At 36.7% G+C, this 23,157-nt stretch overlaps 1 protein-coding gene across 5 annotated transcripts in view; it reads right to left on the reverse strand.

Moving 5' to 3' along the window:
- Window positions 1-23,157, reverse strand: part of kel (kelch protein) — a 232,126-nt gene that overhangs the window by 25,770 nt on the left and 183,199 nt on the right. For all 5 annotated transcript variants that reach the window (XM_089239608.1, XM_089239605.1, XM_089239607.1 and 2 more), the window contains one exon: window positions 6,705-6,974. In XM_089239608.1, the coding sequence (XP_089095734.1) occupies window positions 6,705-6,974 (270 nt within the window). The remainder of the gene's footprint in view (window positions 1-6,704; window positions 6,975-23,157) is intronic.

Here is a 23,157-nt window from a genome sequence, read left to right on the forward strand (position 1 = left end):
CTAGGACATTCATCCAGAAAGTGAAAAGATGTGGGTTCGATTCCCAGCAAGGGAAGTTGAATTTTCTCTCTTTCCAAAATATATCTTCGCAACAGCCAGTTGTTAAAAAACCTTCAGATCTCATTATCATGAGGCACTTTAGGACCCCAGGCCATGCCGATTGGGCCCGTGCGTTAAGACAGAATTTTATGAAGAGGGTCTTAACAGGGACTAAAGGAAGTCTTAATTGCCAGACTGGGTTTTCGGTGGCCTTTTAGGTCAGAATTTTTTACAGGACCCTCTATAGTGAATTTATAGAAGAACAAACAAAAATATATAAAAAAGAAAAAACATTCTGATATTGGTTCAGGAACTTCAGCCCCTGTCAGTCTCACTTACAAAGAGGCCATGGCTCCCACAAGGGTATAGCAGAAAGGCCCCAGCCTGGCGGCCCTGTATGATTCTTATTGTTTTTTCACACTATAAGTTCACTATAGAGAGTCCTGTGAAAGAGATCCCAGCCTAGAAGCCCAGGTCCGAGTGGCATGGTGGTAACCCCAGTAGCACAACGATATAGTACAATATCTGGACCATATCGTTATATATCGAAATGTCAGAGGAATATCAGATGTCATAACTATGATATAGAACGATCTCGTCTTATATGGTACAAATTATTTATGATGTTAATTGATCAAGTCTTGAATATTTCAGCCGAATATGTATTTGATTCCATGTGAATAATCTCTACTTTGAAGGACAACAACTTGGGACAATAAATTATTTTAATATAGTTTGAAAAACATAGATCTATATCGTGCACCTGACAAAGATCTATATCAGATTCTCGATATAGACCTGATATAGATCTATCAAAGACGACATAGCTCTATATCCTGAGCATGACATACATCTATATCGTGAACCTGACAAAGATATATATCAGATACACAATATGCTGATATATCACCATAGTGTGTGCCTTTAAATAAAAATATTGCCTTGAAATAAAAATTTGGAGAAAATTTAAAGTCGAGTGTACAATTTTTTGTTTGAATTGAAATTAAAAACATTTGAATTTTTCATATGAAATTTTGATTTTAATAGGATTAATTATGTTATATATCAAAATCATTTCGTCAGTTATGATTGAATCCTTACTGTGTATGTTTTACATCGTAGATGTTGGTATTTTAGAAGGAGCGAGAACTTATCCACTCTAACTTTAATTGCCACTTTATAATTGCACATATTTTTTAATTAAAAAAAATTGCTTTTGTTTTTGTTGTATGTGTGTTTTTCTTAAAATTATTTATTTTTTTCCTTTGATGTTTTCATTTTTACCATACTTTAAAAAATATGCATCACAAAAGAGTTAAAATTGTCATTCTGTATTTTTTGTTTTATTAGCATATAAATTAATAATTTTAAATAAATATACTACACAATACATTAATTTGTTTCTTGTGTTTTTTGTATTATATATAATTTCCTCAATTATAATATAATTTTTCTATTATCTGCCTCAAAATGATAAATATGTCTCACAATTTCTATTTTGTAATTTTTGTGCAGACATGAAAATGAATAAATTTGATTGAAAATATAAGTAAAAAAAATATCACTTGTAATTTAATGTTATAATACGAAACTGTAACCAGTGCTGTAGTGGTGGGTTGGTAAGTTACGGAGTTAGAGATGGGAAGAGTTCAGGGTACACGGGTTCAAGTCCACCCACCTCCAAATAATTGCACTTTTTTTTTTTCCTTCCGAAAGGGCGCCATCTATCGTCCAAAATGTGAAGTATTTGAATATATCACATTCACGATATAGATCTATTTATCTCCGACTATGCCTTTTTTAGCCAGAACGATATCGTGGCCCGATATAGATCTATATTGGAAACTGAAATTTTACGATATAGATCTATATCTTTGTGCTACTTGGGAAGATGCTCATTTACCACTGTGACAGTTACCATCACGGTCCCAGGTTCAAACCCGAGGGAGGATATAGATATTTTCCCTAACAAGCATTAGGTGACCATTGATAGATAGTGCCTTTATTTCCAGCCCATCTCATTAATAGCAGTAAATTGTAATATAGTGTTCTGGATAATTTCTCACAAGTCCTTGAAAGGAGCAGAGGATGACAAAATTTGTATGAAACACAGATTTACTTCACAGAAAACTGTTATTTACACGTATTTACAAGCAGACAGTACACAGTTGACAAATAGAGATTCTCGCACTGAGCTTAAAGTCCAACAACTCTCTTCCTCTTGATCACATCATTTCTATAGGCTCATCGAACCTTCGAGAGACAGTTTCCAGAGAATTCTACTTTATAGTACCAAGTTGGTGACGCCACTCTTTCCAAAGGTCAAAAGAGATTTTCTAGACTAATTTTGAAGCTTTGAGCATATCTTGACATTTCCGGCAACAGGAGATTACTGTCCTGAGGGATTCTCCAAAAATTGTGATATACATAATCTTCGTAACAATAGCGATATGGCCAGAGTTGGTGCTTGGTGAAATAGCCTAGAAGCCCTGCAGCAGGATATGGGGCCATGAAAGAGGCCATGGGTCTTTGCAGTTATATAATGAACTATGGACAAAACAAGTAAAAGTGTATATTCTCCCACCTTCAACTTAAAAAGCCATTTTCTATTACTTTTCAGATGATCAGAGTTTTCATTAATCCACGGTGGTCTCGGCACCGTTCATTTAGGATTATACAGACTCTACTATACCCCATATTTTCCTGCATGCCAGGAAATTCAAGTCACATCTTCTGGAACATTCTTAAATATATTTATTCTGAAAATCCATTGAATAGGCTGAATGTATACTGTGATCCTTATTAAACCTTGCTTTTCCCGGCATGTTGGAAATGAACCAGACTCCAAGATTCATAAAGCTGGTGTCTCTCGAATTTCACGGCAAGTCGTCTAATATGGGGGAATTGGGTATATCTTTTTTCACTTACACCAGGAAAAGACACAAAAGAAAAATAACATAGAAAATAGCATAAATAATGTGTGTGTTTGTGGTCATAAATATAAACAAATTATAAAGTTACATGTAAGTTTGTAAGGGGGGGGGGGGTAGCGTGGCTATCCATACCAAAAGCATTTCAGAATAGATAAGGTATTAGGTAAGAGTGGAAATGTGCGAAAATGAAAAAAAAAGAAACATATAGTATAAAAAATAAAATATATCATGCAAACAGTAAATCGAAATAAGAGTCATATATTAAATATAAAAAATAGTGACAAACAGGTATTTATTTGTAATGGAAAATAAACAAATCGCTTAGGCAAAACATAATTAAAATCTTTCCAACCAAAGAATCTCTCCAACACAACCTTAACATTATTTCCGAATGGTGCTGGACCTGGGAACTTCTCAAAAACCGTTTTCATGAAAGTTATAAAAGAATTCCTCCAATTTCCCTTACTCAATAAACAACTCTTTGAGCTCTGAGGTTTCCCATTATAAATACTTAAGCGTTATTATCTCTTCCGATCTTCGCTGGAATCTTCACGTTGATTATATTTTTAGTAAATGTCTCCAAAAACTCTTTTTCCTTCGCTGCAACCTGAAAAACTCCACCTGTCATGTCCGTCACTTGTGTGCTACCAGACATTTATCCTCCCTGTTCTCTCCTATGCCTGTGAAGCATAGGATCCCCAGACCAACATAGATAAATTAGAATCTATCCAAAATAAGTCCACTCACTTCATTTTCAACTGTTGGTCTTCGTCTGTCTTCATATCAGAGCTCAAGCACCAACTCAATATCCAACCGCTCTCCTCTCTTTGACTTTTCTTTTCAAAATCCTTCGTGGGTTTTTAATATTGACACTTCTAACATTCTAATTAAACCCTTACATTTCTCTCTTAGACTCAATCATTCCCAAAAATTTCAGCCCATCTTTGCCTCTTCAGATTGTTACAATTTTAGCTTCTTCCCAAGAACTATTATCGACTGGAACAACCTACCACCAAATATTGTAGATTGTACTAAGATTTCCAAATTTGCCTGTTCCATCAATCCTCATTTTCGTCATACATAACTTACGCATCCTCTTGTATAGGCATCAGCCAAACAATATTGAATAAATAAATAAAATACAAAAATTGATGTCTGAGCATTTTTCAATGGGGCGAATTAGTGTGACGTCACAGCCGACAGCGCTGATTCCAAACAAACATGAGCTGGGTGAAATTATAAAAGAAAATGCCATAGAAAGTAGGTGAGTCTCTGTTAAAATTATTTTTCTGAAAAAAATATGATCAAATAAGACTTGTGAGTCTCTTGAAATGGAAATTTCAAACTCTTGTGAACATGCAGTGTTAAAAATATATTAATAATTTTCCTCTAATTAGCTACGAAAGCTTTTTACATATTTCAGAATAAACCTGATAACAAAAAAATATAATATAGTCAAATCCCGTTATAACAATCTCCAGGAGACCGGAGAAATCACTTCGCCATAACAAAATTTTGTTATAAAGGAATTCCAGGTTTATACATTGTTCCTATGTTAACTTATCTGGGGGATTAGAAAAGTGTTCGTTAAAACAAGATTTCTTTTTTGCTATAATGGTATTCATTAAAATGGGATTCGACTATAGATACTGAAGTGAAAGCTAATCACAACTTTGCTTAGACCAGTGCCCCCAAGAAATGTCCCGAGCCCCAGGGCTAGAGTCCTGTCAGCCCCACCCTTGAAGGGGGTCCATGGCCAAGGGTCTTCAACCCGTGGCCCTCCAAACAAACAAGAAAAATAGTTTAAAAAAAGCTCTGACCGCTGGAATCTGTACTGCTGTATTTTGTCAGAACTGTGAGATGCTTTCCAGAATCAATATTAATGCATTTTAAACATTAAAGGAGGCAATTGGGGGGACCCTATGATTTTATATAGGCTACGCATTCCAAGAGGCCAAACTCTGCATCTAAAAAGTGTACATAAATACTGAATGTATAAAAAACACAATGAAATAAATCACTTTCAGAACTATTGAAAAAAATAATTTTAGTATTAATGAAATAATAGTCATAGAATTACTTAAAGCAATAATTGCAAAATTACTGATAGAAATCAGAATTATTGAGAATAATAATGTTGGAATTGTCAAGAGTGATTTCAGAATTGTTAAAAATAATAAATTATGAAAAAATTAAGAGTTTTTGAAAGAAATAAGTTCATAATTGATGGAAATTTAAAGTTGAACGAAAAATTAAATTCAGAATTATCGCGACAAATTTCAGATTCAATAAAAGAAATAATCGATCAAAAACAGTTAATTAATGAAAAGGAAGTTATTTGAAAAGAAAAAAAATTCAAGTTCAATGAAATAAATATATTCAGAGAATTAGGCCAAATGCAGGTGAACAAATAGCATGCGAGAAATAAAAAGCTTTCATAGCTAATTAGAGACGAATTATCATTATATTTTTAACCCTGCATGTTCACAAGAGTTTGAAGTTTCCATTTCAAGAGCTCTCAAGTCTTATTTGATAATATTTTTTTAGGAAAATAATTTAAACAGAGACTCACCTATGTTCTATGGAGTTTTCCTTTATAATCTTGCCCAGTTCATGTTTGTTTCGAATCAGCGCTGTCGGTCGTGACGTCACCACTAATGCATCCTATTTCTACAACTAAATTGATCTGATTTTCGTTTGTTACCTTCTGAAACAGCATGTATGTTATGTAATGTTCAAATTCTTGTATTGTGTGAAAATGATATTTTTTTATAATCATATTAATGAGTATATTATATGCGATACGTTACGTGCAAAGTGTTTGTGAGTAAAACATGATCGTACACGTAAACATGTAAAATATACAATATTTTTTTGCTCACATTTACCTTCAAGCCTTTATTGTATATTTGAATATACAAATCTCTGTAATTAATTAATTGGCTATGTTGATACTTTTTGTTGAAAATATCCTGACAGCAACCATTTTTTTTTTACAAATCTGTGGTTAAAAAGTTTTTTTAATACATTTTTAAGGGTTCACCAACCATAGAGGGTTAACGGTACTGACATCGTTACCCTACCCTTCATCTACCTGGTACGACTGCTGCTGATGTAGAATTCTGTCACTGTAATTAAGAACATGCTATTCTTCCTCAGTGTGCAACAAATCATGAAAACAGATAGGTTTTTGCAGATTGTTGCTCCTTTGTGACTACGAAAATAACTTTATAAAAATTGTGAATTTTAAGGCTCAAATGTTAAGTCCAGAAGTGGGTGACTTTATTCTACTGTCCATCTTTATTTTTTTAAATGGTACAAAATAATTTAAATTTGGACCATTCACCGCTAGATTGCAATGGGTTTTGTTTCCAGATATGTCTAATTCACTCTTATTCAATATGCTTCATTTGTCAATTTTTTCTCTCATATCTTCAACTTTTTTTAAGGCGCTTCTGTGAAGAAATAAATATTTGAGCTAAAAACAAAAGAAATAAGTTTGGAATTGAAGTTGGGGGTTGAAGTTGTTTGGAATTGAGGGAGAGAGTGAGCTATACAATTGGCTCACTCCCCCCCTCCCTGAAACTTGTTGTGAACACCATATTGGTCAAAAAAGGGGGTTTAAGAAATAATCAATCATAATAATATAATCAATAATCTGAAGAAAGCATATGTGTATATCAAACTATTATGGATTAAGACAAATGGAAATTTTTAAATATAATTTTTTACCAGCATTTCTTCGGCACATTTTCATGTCAGCAATGGAAGACCAGCAATTGATTTCAGGATTATATCGTTCCACGCTTCTTCTTACAAGTGGGCCATCATGGCCTCCAACAGCATATAAAATACCATCTAATACTCCAACACCAGCACCACTACGCCTTGCAGACATTTCTGCCACAAGTGACCACTGATCAGTTTCTGGATTATAACATTCTACTGAGCTCAAACACTGACGGGACGCACCGTCATAACCACCAACTGCATATAATAAACCTAGATAAAATATAGCAATTATATTTTATAATCATTTCATCAGTTATACTTTGCACTGTTATTAAAAATGAAAAAAAAAAATATAAATAAAATCAAAACAATAGTCAGGAATAATAAATTATGAATATACAGTAAAACCTCTAACGGGGGGGGGGGGGGGCATCTCTAAACAACAACTACAGTTTATTGGAACTGAATGCGTCCCATAGACACTACAGATAACCTCTGAACAACGATTTCCGAATAACAGCCATTTTGGACAAAGAGTCCGAAAAAAAATATGCATATCGCTATAAGAAAAATAATTTTCAAGATGATTTTCAAGGGAGTTTTTCCTCCTGAACTCTATGGGAGGGGGATATGTATGCTTTCCTTTCCAGTATAAAAATCATAGATGGGTACATTGAAGACAGTCGAGAGGAAAAAAGCCACTTAGGTGATCTATAGTTGTGCTGTGAGCCACTTAAGTGATCTGTAAATCAGGCACTTAGTTCATTCTTACAAAATTAAGTTTGAGATCGTGGGCCACATCAGATGGCTCTGAGGAATACATCTGGCCAGCGCATCATGGGTTGAGAATGTATGGTCTAGTTCAGTGTTTCCCAAAGTGGACGATGAGACTATTCAAGGGGGCGATACCAGCTACAGACACGAATGGGCATAAGGGGGGCGATGGGAGGACGAAAGGGAAAAAATAAGTTTTCGAAAACTGGGATCCTTTTCCGAAGAAAGCCTTAGTAAATATCCGTGCCCATGGGCGAAAAAAAAAACTAAGAATATTTTCACACAGTAATTGTACTTGTTTCATATGTTAAGGAAGCAGAGCTAAAGTGTGTCCCCCCCCCCCTGAATATGCGCTGTACATTCCAGTTGTATTGTAACTGTAATTGATCGATAAAGAATTCTGTCGCAGATTTCAACACCATCTGGGAATGACTGGTTTTGCTAATGACTATTCATTATTGGAGCTATTGTCCCCCAAAAAGTGCAGCTGGTATCAGTGTTCTAGTTTCAGGGTACCGAGATGATTCTCATCATTTTTTTTTACCTTATAAATTCAACACAGATTGTGGATCGCCAAAGAGCCTAGCCTCAGGACCCTGCAGCAAGACGCGGGTGGGGGAGGGCATGATTTTAGCATCACTGTTCATTCACCTACGGCTATGGCCTTTTTGCATGCTGGTTTTTTTTTTATAAAAGAACCGCTTGGGAACAGACACAAACATCAATGGTCAACAGCTCGTCACAACACCGCTAGGAACCCCGACGCTCACTTTGAGGAACTACCATAATAGAAAATTTTTGTAATGTATTCATTCAAGTTCGTGAATTACTTAAACCCAAAGATAAAATGTGTGGAAGTACCAAAATATGAATTACAGACGAGCAGTCTTGAATTTTCGTGCAAAAACGTCACATATCTAAAGTGTTTGTTACACAATGGAAGGACCTCCATTTCATGTTTCAAACATGCATATCAGCTTCAGCCAGTTTGCATCTTAAAGCCTTTGTGTTTGTATTTGTAATTTCGATGGTGTCCGAAAAGAAATGAATGTAATGCGGAAGATGATGTTTGTTGAATCCACACCGTAAGTACAATGTATTTTTCATCAAAATGTTACTAAATCCTCTTATATTGACTGATTTTCATGACTTAAGTAAGCCACTTGGGCAGTACTATCTATCAGAGGCGCTGACATGCAAAAAATATTGGGGGGGGGGGGAGAAGGCATAAAGTGTTGCTTGTCGTCCTGTATACACGAGACTCAAGCATATAAGCATGACAGAGAGAACGTGTTAATTGGGGGAGGGGGCTCAGTACCCCCTTAAAAATTGTATTGGGGAGAGGGGCTCAAAGGTCCTCAGTTCCTAGGTTTTGGTTGCCTATGCTATCTATTAATGCTTATCAAGAGCGCTATCCGTAACTGCGATGATTATGACAATAAGGATAAAAGAGAAATTTTGGTACTATCTCCGAAAAGAAGCATTATTTCTCCTTTGAATATTGCGAAGAATATACGGATGGAGGGGGGGGGGTGATACACGCTCCTTCAGCATCGGATGATAGAAATTTCTTCTTGCGATGGTGTCGGTTTAGTAGACAATTTATTGAAATTCATTTTTTTTACTTTTCTTTTTTTTTTACGGTGACTCATGTAGTGTTTTTTCTTGAAAGAAAACGATGCATTTTCATATGACCTTTCAAGAGTGATTCTACTCAATTCGAAATTGACTCATTCTTAAGTATCGTAGTATATTAATAGTATGATGGAATTACCTTTTTAGCAATGTAGAACACAAAAAACCATTGATATTCATTAAAAATACATGGAAATAAACGCCAATGAATTTCCGGGTATTTATAGTGAACATCGTTGGTTTTTGTGTTCCATATTAATAGTATTACTCGATGATATAATTATATTATCAATCATATCTATCTGAAAGGATTTTTTTATTGTATTTTTACGTTTAATTAGTGTGGTTCCATCTGAATTTTTTTCCTTTTAATATGTTTGAGCTGAAAGGGTTGAATTTCATAGCAATCTAATGAGATTTCAGATATGTTCATAAAACAATGGTAAATACTTAGAATGATTGTCATTCGGAATTATATGTAGAAGAAAACAAAGAGAGAGTCAATTCCAATCCCCCTGATGCTTGCCAGTTTTAATCAAGAAAGAAGTGAGAGACCTGCGCTTGAAATAATGTAAAATTACATTTTCTTAAAATATGTTCTTAAAATAGAGTTACTGCGATATTATATAGGGAATATAATATCGCAGTAACTCTGGTGATTTGAAAAATAAATATCAGCTAGCTGGAGCCCGACTTAGACACGAAGAGGTCTTTGGCAAGGCAGGAATTAGGCCTCTGTGACTTGAGTCCAAATATTTTGTTTACCCAGTGAATTATAATGATGGGATAATGTTTTGTATAGGAAATTATCTAAATAAAATATCAGATGTCTTCTTTTTTTATTCATTCATTATCTTGCTTGGCGAAAAACTCCATTTCTCCTACCGTTCATATATATACATATATTGGGTATATGTTCTTCACTCCCCCCGGAAGAAGTTGAAATGATGGTCCATACTTCTTGCAAAAATTTGCATGAAAATTACTTGAAAATATTTTTAAACATAGCCAAATCAGTCAAAAATGGATTTATAAAAATATAGATTCAGAGGCAACAGTAAAGGAATTTTCAAAGTAGTAGCTGAAGGACAAAAAATAAATACTGCTCATATATAAAACAAAATTTGTTAATAATTATAACAATAAAAATTTTAACAATATGCTATTTGGATTTGTATTCCAATAGTAACAACTTTCTCGTTTTCTCGCTTTGAACTGACGCAAAAAAATATTTATTTTTCAGTTTACCTAAAAATCATCAAACGCTGCAGCTTTTGTAAATCTATCTTCGGAGAGAAGGCCTCTGATTACTCAAAAATTTGGTCCAAGCATTTTACAGAAGACAGTTTTGATCAGAAGAAGTTTGGAGGTACATGGCTAAAAAAAGCTTGTTAGAAAGTCACCAAAGAAGCGGAAAAGTGATGAAAAATTCAATGAGACTAGTACGAGTGATGCAGGTAACAAAACAATAACATTTAGTTTTCTATTGTAACCTCTAGCTTAAACTATTTTTTCATAAATGAATTTAATTCTAGTCTGTCATCAGAAAAATATCTCAAAATGCAGATGTGAAAACTCGTGGACACATGTTTCTCTTAACACAAAAATTTGCTTTATGTTTTCATGTTGATTGACATGAAACTGATGCTTGCCACTAATTTTACTGTTAATATATTTTGCAATTGCCAAAAAAAAGGAAATACTACATTGGAGATTTTGTTTCTCTGATGGTACGAGGTTCCCTGCCCATAAGTTACTGAAGCTTTGAAAAGAGCTAACCACAGGATTTGCTAATAATAGCTAAATTACAATATTGAGAAAAAAAAAGAAGAAAGTCAGTCGAGACAAAAGTCAGTTCTCTTCAAGAAATGCTGGAAATCATGAGGAAAAAGTCTTCAATCTCTGATGCTGCTTCTAATATGTTAGAGGTATGGTTGCATTTTTCATGAGGTTATTCTATATAGACCATAGTCTCCCAAACTTTTTGTTCCATCCCCCCCTTCATCAGAAATTTTTTCCTCTCATCACCCCCCAACTCAAGTAAACCCATAGGATCCTATGTTAAATCAGTAGGTTCTATCGCCCCCTTGGACCATTCTATCGCCCACCAGGGGGTGATATTGCCCACTTTGGGAAACACTGATATAGACCTACAGTCAATTTTCAATCAGTTGAACTCTGATGACTCAAATATCTGCTTGAGTTTAAGTTTTCTTCCTTTAAGCTGAAGTTTTTGGTTTGAAATGAATTAAGTTCATTGTCAGAGTGAAGAATTTAGATTTCAAACGTTCTCACTCGATCAGTCCATCGATTACAGCCTTCTGGATGTCACTGTCACACGAACGCGAACAGGTCACTTCTTGATTTATCTGTGCGGTCTCCTGGAGAGGGGGAGGCTCCAATGCAACAGCATCCGAAGAGGTGAACCCGACGAATAACCCTTAACGGATGAGAGCCGACATCTTGTAGATAACACAGGATGAGCGACTTTTGACTAGATGAAGAGGACGATCAACAGATCGATCGGTGCCGAAGCACCCTGCTAGATTATCACTCATGGCTGGAACAAGGCGGGATGAAATGAAATGTAACGTTCAACGGATCGATCGGTGCCGAGGCACCCTGCTATATTATCAACTCATGGCTGGAACGAGGGGCAATGAAATGTAACGTCCAAGGACCAATGATCAACGTGTCAGTTCGTTGCACACTACCGGCATATAAGAGAAAATTTCCCCACCTCGCCTTACCAGAACCAATCCGTATCATCTGTATCGAGGCTCGGCGGCGCTAGAATTGACGTAACATTTGAGAAATTTACATATTCACATGAACTAAAAAATATTGCATGACATTCTGCATCTGGCAGCGCAAAAGATCGTAACATGGCGGCCGATCGGCGGCACATGACCTCGCCGATCGATCCCAGAATCAATGTTAAAGGCAATAAAATATAAAAATGACTAGAAAAGGACCATTTCCGGCGGGGCCTAAATGGTAATGTTACACTGCTTTTTATGATTTGTTAGCGTGTGAGCACTGCTGGTGTGCTAGGAGTTCTCCATCTTTGGAAGCGATCTGCCAAATCGTTGCTGAGATCTCTGAAAAATAATGGATTGAACTTCCCCCTTCACTGAGGGTCACCTCCACCAGAAGTTGCCTATGCCGAGTTGTCAGATTCCTCTCAATCTGCTACGCTGGACTAACTTACCGTTCCTGAACGCTCTTGCTTCGTCATCATTGCGACCGACTGGAACCTACGGACTCATCATCGATCGCTCACCTTCGTCCGTCGACTGGGATCCTATGGACTCGTCGCCGACCGTTCTTCTCTGCGGACCAGATTCTACAATCTTGGAACCTATCGTTCGTTGGTGCTTATCGGACTCTACGACCTTGTCACCTCCGACTAGACCCACAGATTTTTTTTTTACCAGATCTCATTTTTGTGATGCCCCTTTCCACTTGAGGTGCCCGGGTGGGCCCATGCGTTAAGACGGCACTGGAAATTGTTTTATTAAAATAATTTATTAACCACACCCATTACTAAATGAATTTTAGGCTAAAATCCCTATTGGCAATCCATGAGATACATTAACCCCCCTCCCAGACACAGACCTGTTTTAGAGTCAAACCTTGTGAGAGGAGAAAAAAGTATTTTTATTAATCAATGTATTAGTTACAATTTTTGGAAATTAATTAATTAAACACATAGTCATAAACTTTGATATTAAAAACATTATAATATATTAATAATTTTCTGTAATTAAATGCCTCTAAATTTACTTCAATTGCTACTGTTTATGACAACAGAATCCCAGGATTAAGAAAAAAACCTGGGAAACGTTTTACGTCCCTAGTATGAGTATACTTGCTTGATGAGCAAACAAACTATAGAGATGCGGTAGATATCTTATCTGCAAGATAAGATATCTACCACAGGGAAACTAAGGATAAATTTGACACTGTGTATATAAAATAAAACTAGATATAACGATATTCCGTTGACGAAGAAAAATATCATAGTAGAGGTATTGTAGTTAAATTGAGAGATTTTGACATTGAATACCGACCACCAGGGTCACAACTACACTGGTGAAATAAATTAAGAGAATTTGCATATTTTATCGAATTTCATGAACTGAACTGAATGTAAAATCACTGCTTCTAGACAAAAATGCAAATCTTGTACGTCAAATACGTAAGCGTACACGTGTATGTAGGCGGAGCCAGTAGAGAAACAGGCTTTATAAGCGCGCGTAAGTTAAGACACATTTCGTTCGCTAGCACACCTCGGTGAATTTCTTGGTGTTATTTTGCAGCAATCGGTTAATTTCAAATTGTAAAAGTAAAAATGAGTAATCACCAACGTTTAGATGATGGAATGAAATGGCGAATTGTGGGGAGGCTAGAAGCAGGCCAATTTGTAGAGAGTTGAATTCAACGCCCAGCGTCGTGTGTAACTTATGGAAACAGTTCCAGGATACTGGATCCATCGAGAGAAAGCCTGGGCAAGGTCGTCCAAGAGCCACGATGGCCAGAGAAGATCGCCATTTGTCAATTATAGCAAGGCGTAACAGGAGTGCTACAGCTTCTGAGCTCTCTCGTGACTTGTATGCAGCCACAGGAACCTGTGTATCAAGGGTGACTGTTTCCAAAAGACTTCATGAGAGAGGGTTGCTTGCAAGAAGACCTGCTGTTTGCGTCCCGCTCACTTCTACAGACAGGAGAATCCGTTTATCATGGTGCAGAGAGCATAGAGATTGGAGTATGGATCAATGGGCAACCGTTCTCTTCACTGATGAGTCCCGGTTCAGCCTAAGCACCGATTCTCGCGTACGTTCATATGGAGAGAACCAGGGACCCGTTACCTACCCTCCAATGTTCGCGAAATCTACCATTATGGCGGAGGAGGTTTAATGGTCTGGGCAGGCATCATGTTGGATGGCCGCACACCTCTCCATGTCTTTGAAAGAGGCACTGTGACTGGTGTGAGGTATAGGGATGAGGTCTTGGAGCCCTATGTTCGCCTTTTCAGGGGTGCAGTTGGCCCTGAGTTCATTTTAATGGACGATAACGCGAGGTAATTATTGAATGGTTATTTGTTTTGTATTGTATCAATGTATGTACATATCAAATTTCATTAAAATCGGTACTGTAGTTCTAGAGATAATCGACCAAGTCTGCAAATTCTCTTAATTTCTTACACCAGTGTAGATGCTTCATCAGCCGAAACAAGGACACATTTTATCGTCCCCATGTAATGTTCAATGAGAGGTTGAAAGGTGAAATTTGCACCCCCCCCCCTTCTGGTCCAAGGCAAGGCACCTCTTGCTCCCCTCATCCTCCTTATGGACCAAAGGAAACTTCCATACTATGAAATGATTTACTGCACAGCACTTTGTACTACACAGAAAGTAGCTTTGCGGCAACTTAATAAACACTTTTGAAAGGTAGATAGTGCAAAATACCTATGTTTATTAAATATGCTTGAAAGAACAAAAACTTTTGAAGAATTTAAAAATATATAGCAGGGGAATTTTGAGCGAAATACTGAAAAAAAATCTTTGTACAGTGGTTTCGAAGTCTATAAAACAATATCCTTATATTTATCGTAGAGTTACCTTAGATTTACTATACTAAAGGATATCGCTGTATTCGATACTTTAACATTATACTAGGCAATTCCAAACAAGATTAGAAAAAATATTGTAGAGGTATTTATCATCAAGTGTCGTTGTAGCAAAGTTTTACTGTTTATACAAACTCTGTAGCGTACACAGGATTTTCTCATAAAGAGAATCGGGGGGGGGGGGGCATTCATAATTTTTTTTTCTTCCCCAAAGAGGCTTGGTATTTTTTACTGCAAATATACACCATAATCTCGGCTTGCGGGGGGGGGGGGGGGGTGAGGATGATCCTGCGAAAAATCCTTGCCTCAGGGCCTGGCACTAACATGTGGGGGCCATGGGCCTCATCTTCTATCTTGGCAATATCTTATCACGTGTCCAGCTCGACCACAATGGAAATGTACTGGTACATTTTTAGGTGTATGCCAAAGAAGTCTTCCTCTCCATGGTTAGAATTGCTGGTTGCTGTACACGTCTTGGTCTTGTTTTCCAGGAATTTCTTTTACAAGAAATTCTCCTCAGATCTCACCAGAGACGATACTGAATCATTAATGCCTACTGGAAGAGGCATCAATGATTCAGTATCGTCTCTGGTGAGAGGAGCTAGCAAAAAATCATTTTTTCTTGGATCATTTCTTGAAGGCTTTCAGTTTCTTCGTCTTGTGCAAATGAAGGTATCTGATGAATCCATTGATGAATTTCTTCTTTGACAATTTTTTGGATCAATGTTGACAAGTTTTCTGCATTTGTAGAAGATATGGCAATTACGTTTGGTAACCTGTCAAACTGTGGCTTCATTATACGACGTCTCCTCATACTCTTGATCTGTAGACAATTAAATATGAACTGGTCCACTGTAGTGGCTTCCTTGTTCAACAACACTTAGTAGAAATCCTTTGCAATGCCTTTCATGAGATGGGAAATTTTCTAGTCATCTGTCATTGATGGATTCACTTGTCGGCATGATGACAGGACATCTTGAATATAGGAGTCAAAATTCTCACACAGATGCTCCGTCCTGGTTCTCAGCAAGTCTTCAGCTTGTCGCTTGATGTCTTCTGGTTGTTCAAATGTCTCTCTGAAGTTCTGTTGGAAAATTGTCCAACTGGTAAAGCTGTTTTTGTTGTTTTCGAACCATTGTCTAGCTGTGTCTGTCAAATAGAAAACAGCATTTGCTAAGCGTATTGACTCATCCCAACGGTTGCAGCTGGAAATTCTTTCATAGTAATTCAACCACCTTTGAGGATTTCACCCATCAGTTCCAGAAAATGTACAATGGTCTCAGGGGCCACTTGGTATGGGAAAAAAGATGGAATATACACACCAGAAAAAGTTGCAGTAAATGGCTGATCTTCCTTGATTTCAAGCGGTGTAGACATCAGATACTGGACTCTTCTAGATGGGGCAGGCAGTAATCCTAACTCAGGATTTAACCCTTGTAGTCTGCAGCTTCTCCTTATTGAGCTTTCCGTAATTCTAGGTTTCTTTACCTCGCGTCTCCACCAAAGATGTCTCATAGTTTATTGAATTAATCAAGGCTTAACAACGGAATGCTTATGAATATGAATTGGATTTATTCTTCAAACACTCGTAAAGGTAATCGTTACAGGAGAGAACAATTGAGCATACTAGTAATCATTCAGTGTCGGGTTATATACGGCTCTTGGAACAATCCAGAAACTAGTATGTAAATCAATATCAAACATATTTCTGGTTTGACAGAACATTCTAGAAATCACACAGATGCACCTTGAAAAATATATTTTCTTGTCCGCACCAGGGATCACGGGATGAAAGACACATACACTACCACTACGCTATACCTGCCAGGTTTGTCCTACATTGCAATACTGTGCTAAGAACCAGTGTAGAACTATCCTTTCCTCCACACGATACTTCAGTAAAAAATGCAAAGGTTACAAATTATTCTTGCTTGGCTTGTCAAGAAATAGGAGACATCTGTACCTTAGAGCCATTCTGCTTGTAATTATAGAACCTTCATGAACAACTCACAAAGTAAAAATCAAATGTTTAAGAGTTGCTTAAAAGCATCAATGCTGAAATGAGCTCAAAATATAAAATGCCTTTACTTGAAAAATATAAGAAACTTGTGTTGCTTGCTAAATGAAGGGTTAAAAATATTGTCTCCTTCCCACAAGCTCTAGAATATAAATGAACACTTTCTTCGTAGAAAGATGGATTTGCAGTCTCCTCTGGAGCAAAGTAGAGTACCACACTTAGATATAAAGACAACCATAATTTCTCATGGGCATGAGAAATTATGGTTGCAAAAAGGTAATAGGTGGCAAAAATTATGGTTTAAAAAGTTGAGTAACATTGTGATTTATTTTATATATGCGATTAATAATTTAAAATAAGTTATAAATACAAACGATTCTGAAATTTGAGCATTGTTTCGCTGGATGACATGTTCCGCATAGCGATGCATTTCAGATTTTTTTTTTCTTTCAATGAAATTTACTTTCTTAGATGATTTACTGAGCAAATAAAAACCAAATCTTACAAAAGAAATGGAATATTTGTCAAAATTTTGATTGAATTAATAATGACAACTACTTTTCAGGGTTTATCTAAATGTAATGTCATATGCAGTTATTCATGTATAATTGAATTTTTACACTTTGCAAAAGTTAGATATTCTGTAAGGATTTTGAAAAAAAAGCTTGCATTCATATATTTACAAAATAGTAATAATAAACAATTGAATAATAATCATCAAATTAGTAGAAAATTAATGTGACTTTCTTCAATAATATCATTCGAATGGTTTATTCTAAAGCAAGGATTATCAACCTTTTCTGACTCGTGAGGCCCTTTGTGGTATATAATTTCAATGATGGAGCCCCATAGGCCTATTTTTTATTTAACCATCAAAGTTACTAATTCATATTTGCTTTTAAAAAACATTTGTAATAATTTTTTTTCAAATTTATAGTTTCCTTTTCATTTTCCTCGAGCGGCCGTGGAGCCCCTGATGATTGCACACGGAGCCTCAAGGGAACTGCGGAGCACTAGTTGAGAACCACTGTTCTAAAGAATGGCAATACGCATAATGTAACATTGCAGTCTTTACAGAAGTACCTTGTTTTCCTGTAAATATTTCCTCTTGTTCAAGCTTTTCCTGCCTTTGCTATCAGGCAAAATGTCCAGGAAGTGTCTCTCAATCTGGAATTTTCAAGTGATGGCTCATTTGGGATTGTTACGGAGAATCAAACAATTTTTCTTCCACTATCCTCTCAATTAGTTCCAATCTGAACTCAAGCTGATGCTTTTCACCTCCGCACTTTTGGTACAAAACAAATGAGTTCCACACTACTTGATTGAGATACGACTGAGATATTTTTATAATATTTCTTGTCTTACGATATGCAGGGTAGTATGAAAGGCACTGGTTTGCTCTGTCCACACCGCCCATATTATTGTTATAGGCAGCGACTGCAGCAGGATTCTTTTTTTACCATGGTTCCCTTTTTATTTCGCACATCCACAATCGAGCAGTTGTGGACTGTGTCCAGAATGCACGATATCCTGCCTTCTTCAGTAAGCCTAATCCAAAATATGAAACTTTGAGAATATATTCTTTTCTATATATTCTCTGGTATTCATCAACATAATATTGGTGGGCTGTAACTTTGGTTCTATAATTCATGTTCAAATTTGTATGAGGGAAATAGTTCTGATGTATGTTTTGCTACTCTTGAACACAAACTTTTCCTTTAAGTGAAAATATAAATTCTGAAATTTCGATATTATTTTTGACAATCTAACATCTATATCTGGATAGTTTCTTTTCTTTTAAATTTCACAAAAAAAAAGATTTCTTGCGTAATTAAAAAAAAAAAAGATGTTGGAAAAGTAATAAATTTTGCTTTCGAAAACAAATTAAACATGTAGCACACACAATGTTTCGAAAAGACCACATCATACGTTTTAAAATAAAGCAAATATTGGTTTTGAGGTACACTGTACCAGTTATTTATTTTTTTATTTAGTTTCTTTAGTGGGGTACATTTGACATGAACAGTTATTGCTTTCAAAGAGAAAAAAGTATTTTTGATACTTCACAACCATCTTCTCAGTTGAGTCTGATTTTGCGATTTTTTTCACAAAAAGAAACTTTTAGGTATTGTTTCACCACCTGGTTTGGGAATTTTCCCAAAAATCACATATGTATGTAAGCTGAGAAGCTTTTCTTTTCATGATTTCATAATAGGATTACCCAGAAATTTTGATCAATATATATGTTTCGGCCAGTTCCCAGCTGGCCCAGCAAATATCCGAATTTGGGGACTTTTCTGGCCCATATACATACATCGATCCCTGTGTATGGGATATCAATCTCTAAAGATATTGATATTCCAATTCTGTTGATCGTTAGAGTTGCCATAGCTAATCATAATTATAAATAGTCATATAATTATCACAAAACAATATGACAATGACTCAGAATCATAGGAATCAATATGAAGGGGCTGGGTAAACTGCCCAATTTCTGACTTCGGCAGTAATATATATAATATATTCAGTGAATCCTCGATATAATGATAGGCGAGACTCTGTGGCGAGAGAAAAAAGCGGTTCCTCCTTGGAAAGATAGTTTCTTCTCTTCTATGTACACCTCCCTAATCCCATTCTAACAATCTTGCATTTTTACTTTGAAGATAACAGTAAAAAAAAAGTTGCACCTTGTTCTATATAGAGAGTAGTCATTGTGATTGTCTAGGGCCAATTCACATTGTAACTTTTCAACAGTGCTTCATTCACTTGAATGAGCTTTTACAATGTGAGGATTAGGAGGTGTCAGTCAAAATACAATAGGTCAAGGGGGAAGGAATAGATCCTCCACATGACCTATATATTCATCAAAACTATTCAAGGATTGGAAATAGTTTGACCCGTATATGCTTCATTTCCACTTGACCGGTTAACTGGACACAACAATGTGCACAAATAAAAATTTATCCGTATATATTCAATAAATGCTTTTTTTCCCGCTTTTCAAGTCAATGTAGGTAGATACTTTTCACATAATTTTAATTTTCTGATCCCTGCAAAAGTAGTAAATGACATTTAGGTAACAATTCGGCAAAATGATATGAATAAAATAAGGATCTCCGTCAATCACAGGAAATGAATTCTGAGCTAACTCGGATACCAGAGAAACCTCATTTAATAAAGACAATCTTGAATATTTGAAGGAAAAAATTTATCCAAAGCCCTGACCATTGCCCCCCCCCCCCACATATTAGAGTGGGGCTCCTAGGCTGAAGCCTCTGGTGGGCCCCCAGAACAGACTTTCCACTGGCCCTTTTATGGTTAATTTATTAAACCAAAAGAGATGAGAATCGTCTGGGCCCTGTCAGCCCCACCATTGTCTTTCTTTCAAATGAGCACAACTCAGGTCTATCACCATCTATGGGCGATTTACTACCTAGTGAGTTGTTCCAGAAGTGCAACTGTATGTGCACCTAACAGTCTGAGTGTGTATGTAGTGTTGTGTTTGATTTTTCAGCGCTGCCACCTATATTTCAGAAGTGAAGTGAGTGATGTGTTGTGATTGAATTATATTTGTACTGTTTGTACGTCTGTTGCTCTCTGTGGCGAGACTTTTTAAAGAAGAGATCAGCTCGCATTCGCGCTTTGAACTTGGGAACCACAGAACACAGAAAACTAACTTCAGCCGACCACCAATGCGGCGACAGTGGGGTTCGAACACGGGACCTCGTGATGAGAGTCAGTCACTATGACCACAGTGGCCCCACCATTGTCTAGGCTACAGCCTTGAAACACAAAAGCAAAGCAGTTATCAATTAAGTATGTATTACGCACACACACAATGGCAGCCCCTTACACGTAACGGGTCGCACTGCGCTAGTGAAAAATATATGTGACTGCTCACAAACTTTAAATCACCCCAATCAGAAAAAAAGCCAAACCTATGCAGTACAGCTTTTGCCCTCTCATATATAGGGTCCATGATAAGGCAGTTTCGATTTCAGTACAGCCCAGGATAGATATGTTCCCTATTCAGACTTTGCGTGCCAGTGCTGGGACCAGCCAAATGAGCTTTGTTTACATCAGTGACCCCAGGTGGGCCATCTGTGGTCTGTTTGTCTCGTTCAATAGAAAATTCTATATCTAGAATAAGTTCTATCTATTCTACACCCTCAATTGGCTCTGCTTGGCTCCTACTAATTCATATCAGCTCAGTACTTGCCACCCGGCGCTGGACCCAACCAAAGGACTTCGTTTCCATCCATGGGGGACCTCAAGGCGATCCCTCTGTGGACTCCGCTTATTTCGCTCAATACCTTGTTTAGTATTTACCCATGATCTGCTTGGTGTATGCACTGAAAAGGTTGGGAACCACTGCTGGTAACTCAAGCATCCACAGCCGAGCTATGCTCACTCCAGCAACTTTTCGTGTTCACATATACGCTTCGAGGACTTATCGATTTGTGTAGAGAACATTAAGCATTCTTCTTTCAATTGCTCAAGTTTTAGACAGTCAATCTGTATTTCTGTTGAATGACTTTAGAATTTAATTTTCAATGAAAATTTTATAACACACCAAACACCTCTCTTAACTCTTTCAAGGGCAGACATTTTTCCAAAACCAATAGAAAACAATGTAAAAAGGCGGTCTCAATATGGGGGACACCGAACCAGAAAGGGTTATCATTTGATCATTTTTTTCGCACCACGGTCATTTTCTGCACACGAGGGCTAATTAGACCAGGACCTACAATTTATTGCAGATTCCGAACAGCAGGCTTGTTTTTTTTATACTCATCGAGAGGTTGGTGCGCTAACCCCTCGATCGGGGACTCCCTGCGGTAGCAATTTTTTGCTGCGGTCAAGTCACCGTTTTTTGTTGTACCCTTGTGTCAGGAAAGTTTTCTGACAAGGATGAACCGGGTATCGAACTCGAGACACCTCTGAACATCCTTTGGTACTTTAGGCGAGCATCTTATTGACCGGGCTACCGCTCCCCAGAAAGGGTTAAAATGAAAAAGAACCACTACAGTAAAACAAACATTTATGACATGTCTGTATTTACAAATAATACCTTTAACTTTCTCATTTACCTCTTATAATTTTCGAACAAGATGATAAAATTAAAAAAAAAATTCATTAAAAATTTCCAGTTTTGTACACTCGATTTATGAATATTTTGGTGTCAGAAACCCTCATTGTTTGTCTTCAAATAAAGTTTCCCATACTACTACGTATAGAGACAGACTCTCAATAATCCCTTCAGTAATCCGGCTTTTTCAGGCCGGTTTCTTTGAGCATAGAAGAGGAAAGCAAGGTGAAAATGTCTATGAGCAGAAGTTTATATTATTTAAATGGGCTTTTTCAATCAACTTCAGTAATTCGGCGATTTCGGTAACCTAGTACTAATAATTCATTTATCTATTAGTTTCAGAAATATTCAACTCGATCTGCCCCTTTTGCTGGTATTTTTTGTTTTTTCCCTCAATTTTTATTTTATTTTTTGCAACACTCAGATTTTAACCACCCACATGATCCGCTACTGAAGACAATGTCCTATTTACAGGAGAACTAATTGGGCTATAGCACAGAGCAGCAAGTTCAGAAAGTCGGCAAATTTGAGGAGTGAGTGGCCAAGAAAATTAGCAAAATGGGTGAAGGGCGGTGAAAATTTTATAACCCTCAATAAATCCATTCTTGCCCAGACAGTGAGTGAGCAAAAGAGTGACTTAGATCGTGAGTAAGCATGTGAATGATCAAACAAGTGAACTAAAGAGCAAGGGCTCACTTCAGTGAGTGGCCTAGAATCAGCCGTCTGAAACGTATCCTGGACCCTCGAATAAAGTAATTTTTCTGCGGGCCCCTACCTGGCGAAACATGTTTACTTTCGAAAATTTTAACTAGATATAGTTTTCACGAGAGAGACCGACCCCTTCTGCATCTGATGCCCCAGAACGGGGGAACGTATTAAGACGGCATTTTCTAAAGCGTGTGTAAGTAACCAAACAGTGACCAAAAAAAGTGTGAAAAACGTGAGTGACCAAAATCAGTGTCAAACACATGACCAAAACTAGTATCAAATGCGTGATGAAAACCATGTGGAAGCACGTGACTGATTAAAACAGTGATTTTAACGCAGGTGTACTTGCAGGACTGGGTGGGGCAAGCAGGCTATAACATAGGGTCAAGAATTTGTGGAAAGATTAGTCAAGAAAATTAGACTAGAGTAGAAGAAGGGTGGCAAAAGTTGTGTAGCCTACAGGCGGCAAAATCGTAAATGTGCTTCTAACTGAACATCAAAATTACTCTCAATCCTCATACCTTATTAAGAATTACTATTAAGGAAATATCAAATACTGGAAACACAAATACACAAAATGCTGAATGGTATAAATCTT

The sequence above is a fragment of the Pholcus phalangioides genome, unplaced genomic scaffold, assembly GCF_987345545.1.
Source record: "Pholcus phalangioides strain wild (caught in Gottingen) unplaced genomic scaffold, Ppha-v1.0 ptg000011l_1, whole genome shotgun sequence".
Lineage (NCBI taxonomy): Eukaryota > Metazoa > Arthropoda > Arachnida > Araneae > Pholcidae > Pholcus > Pholcus phalangioides.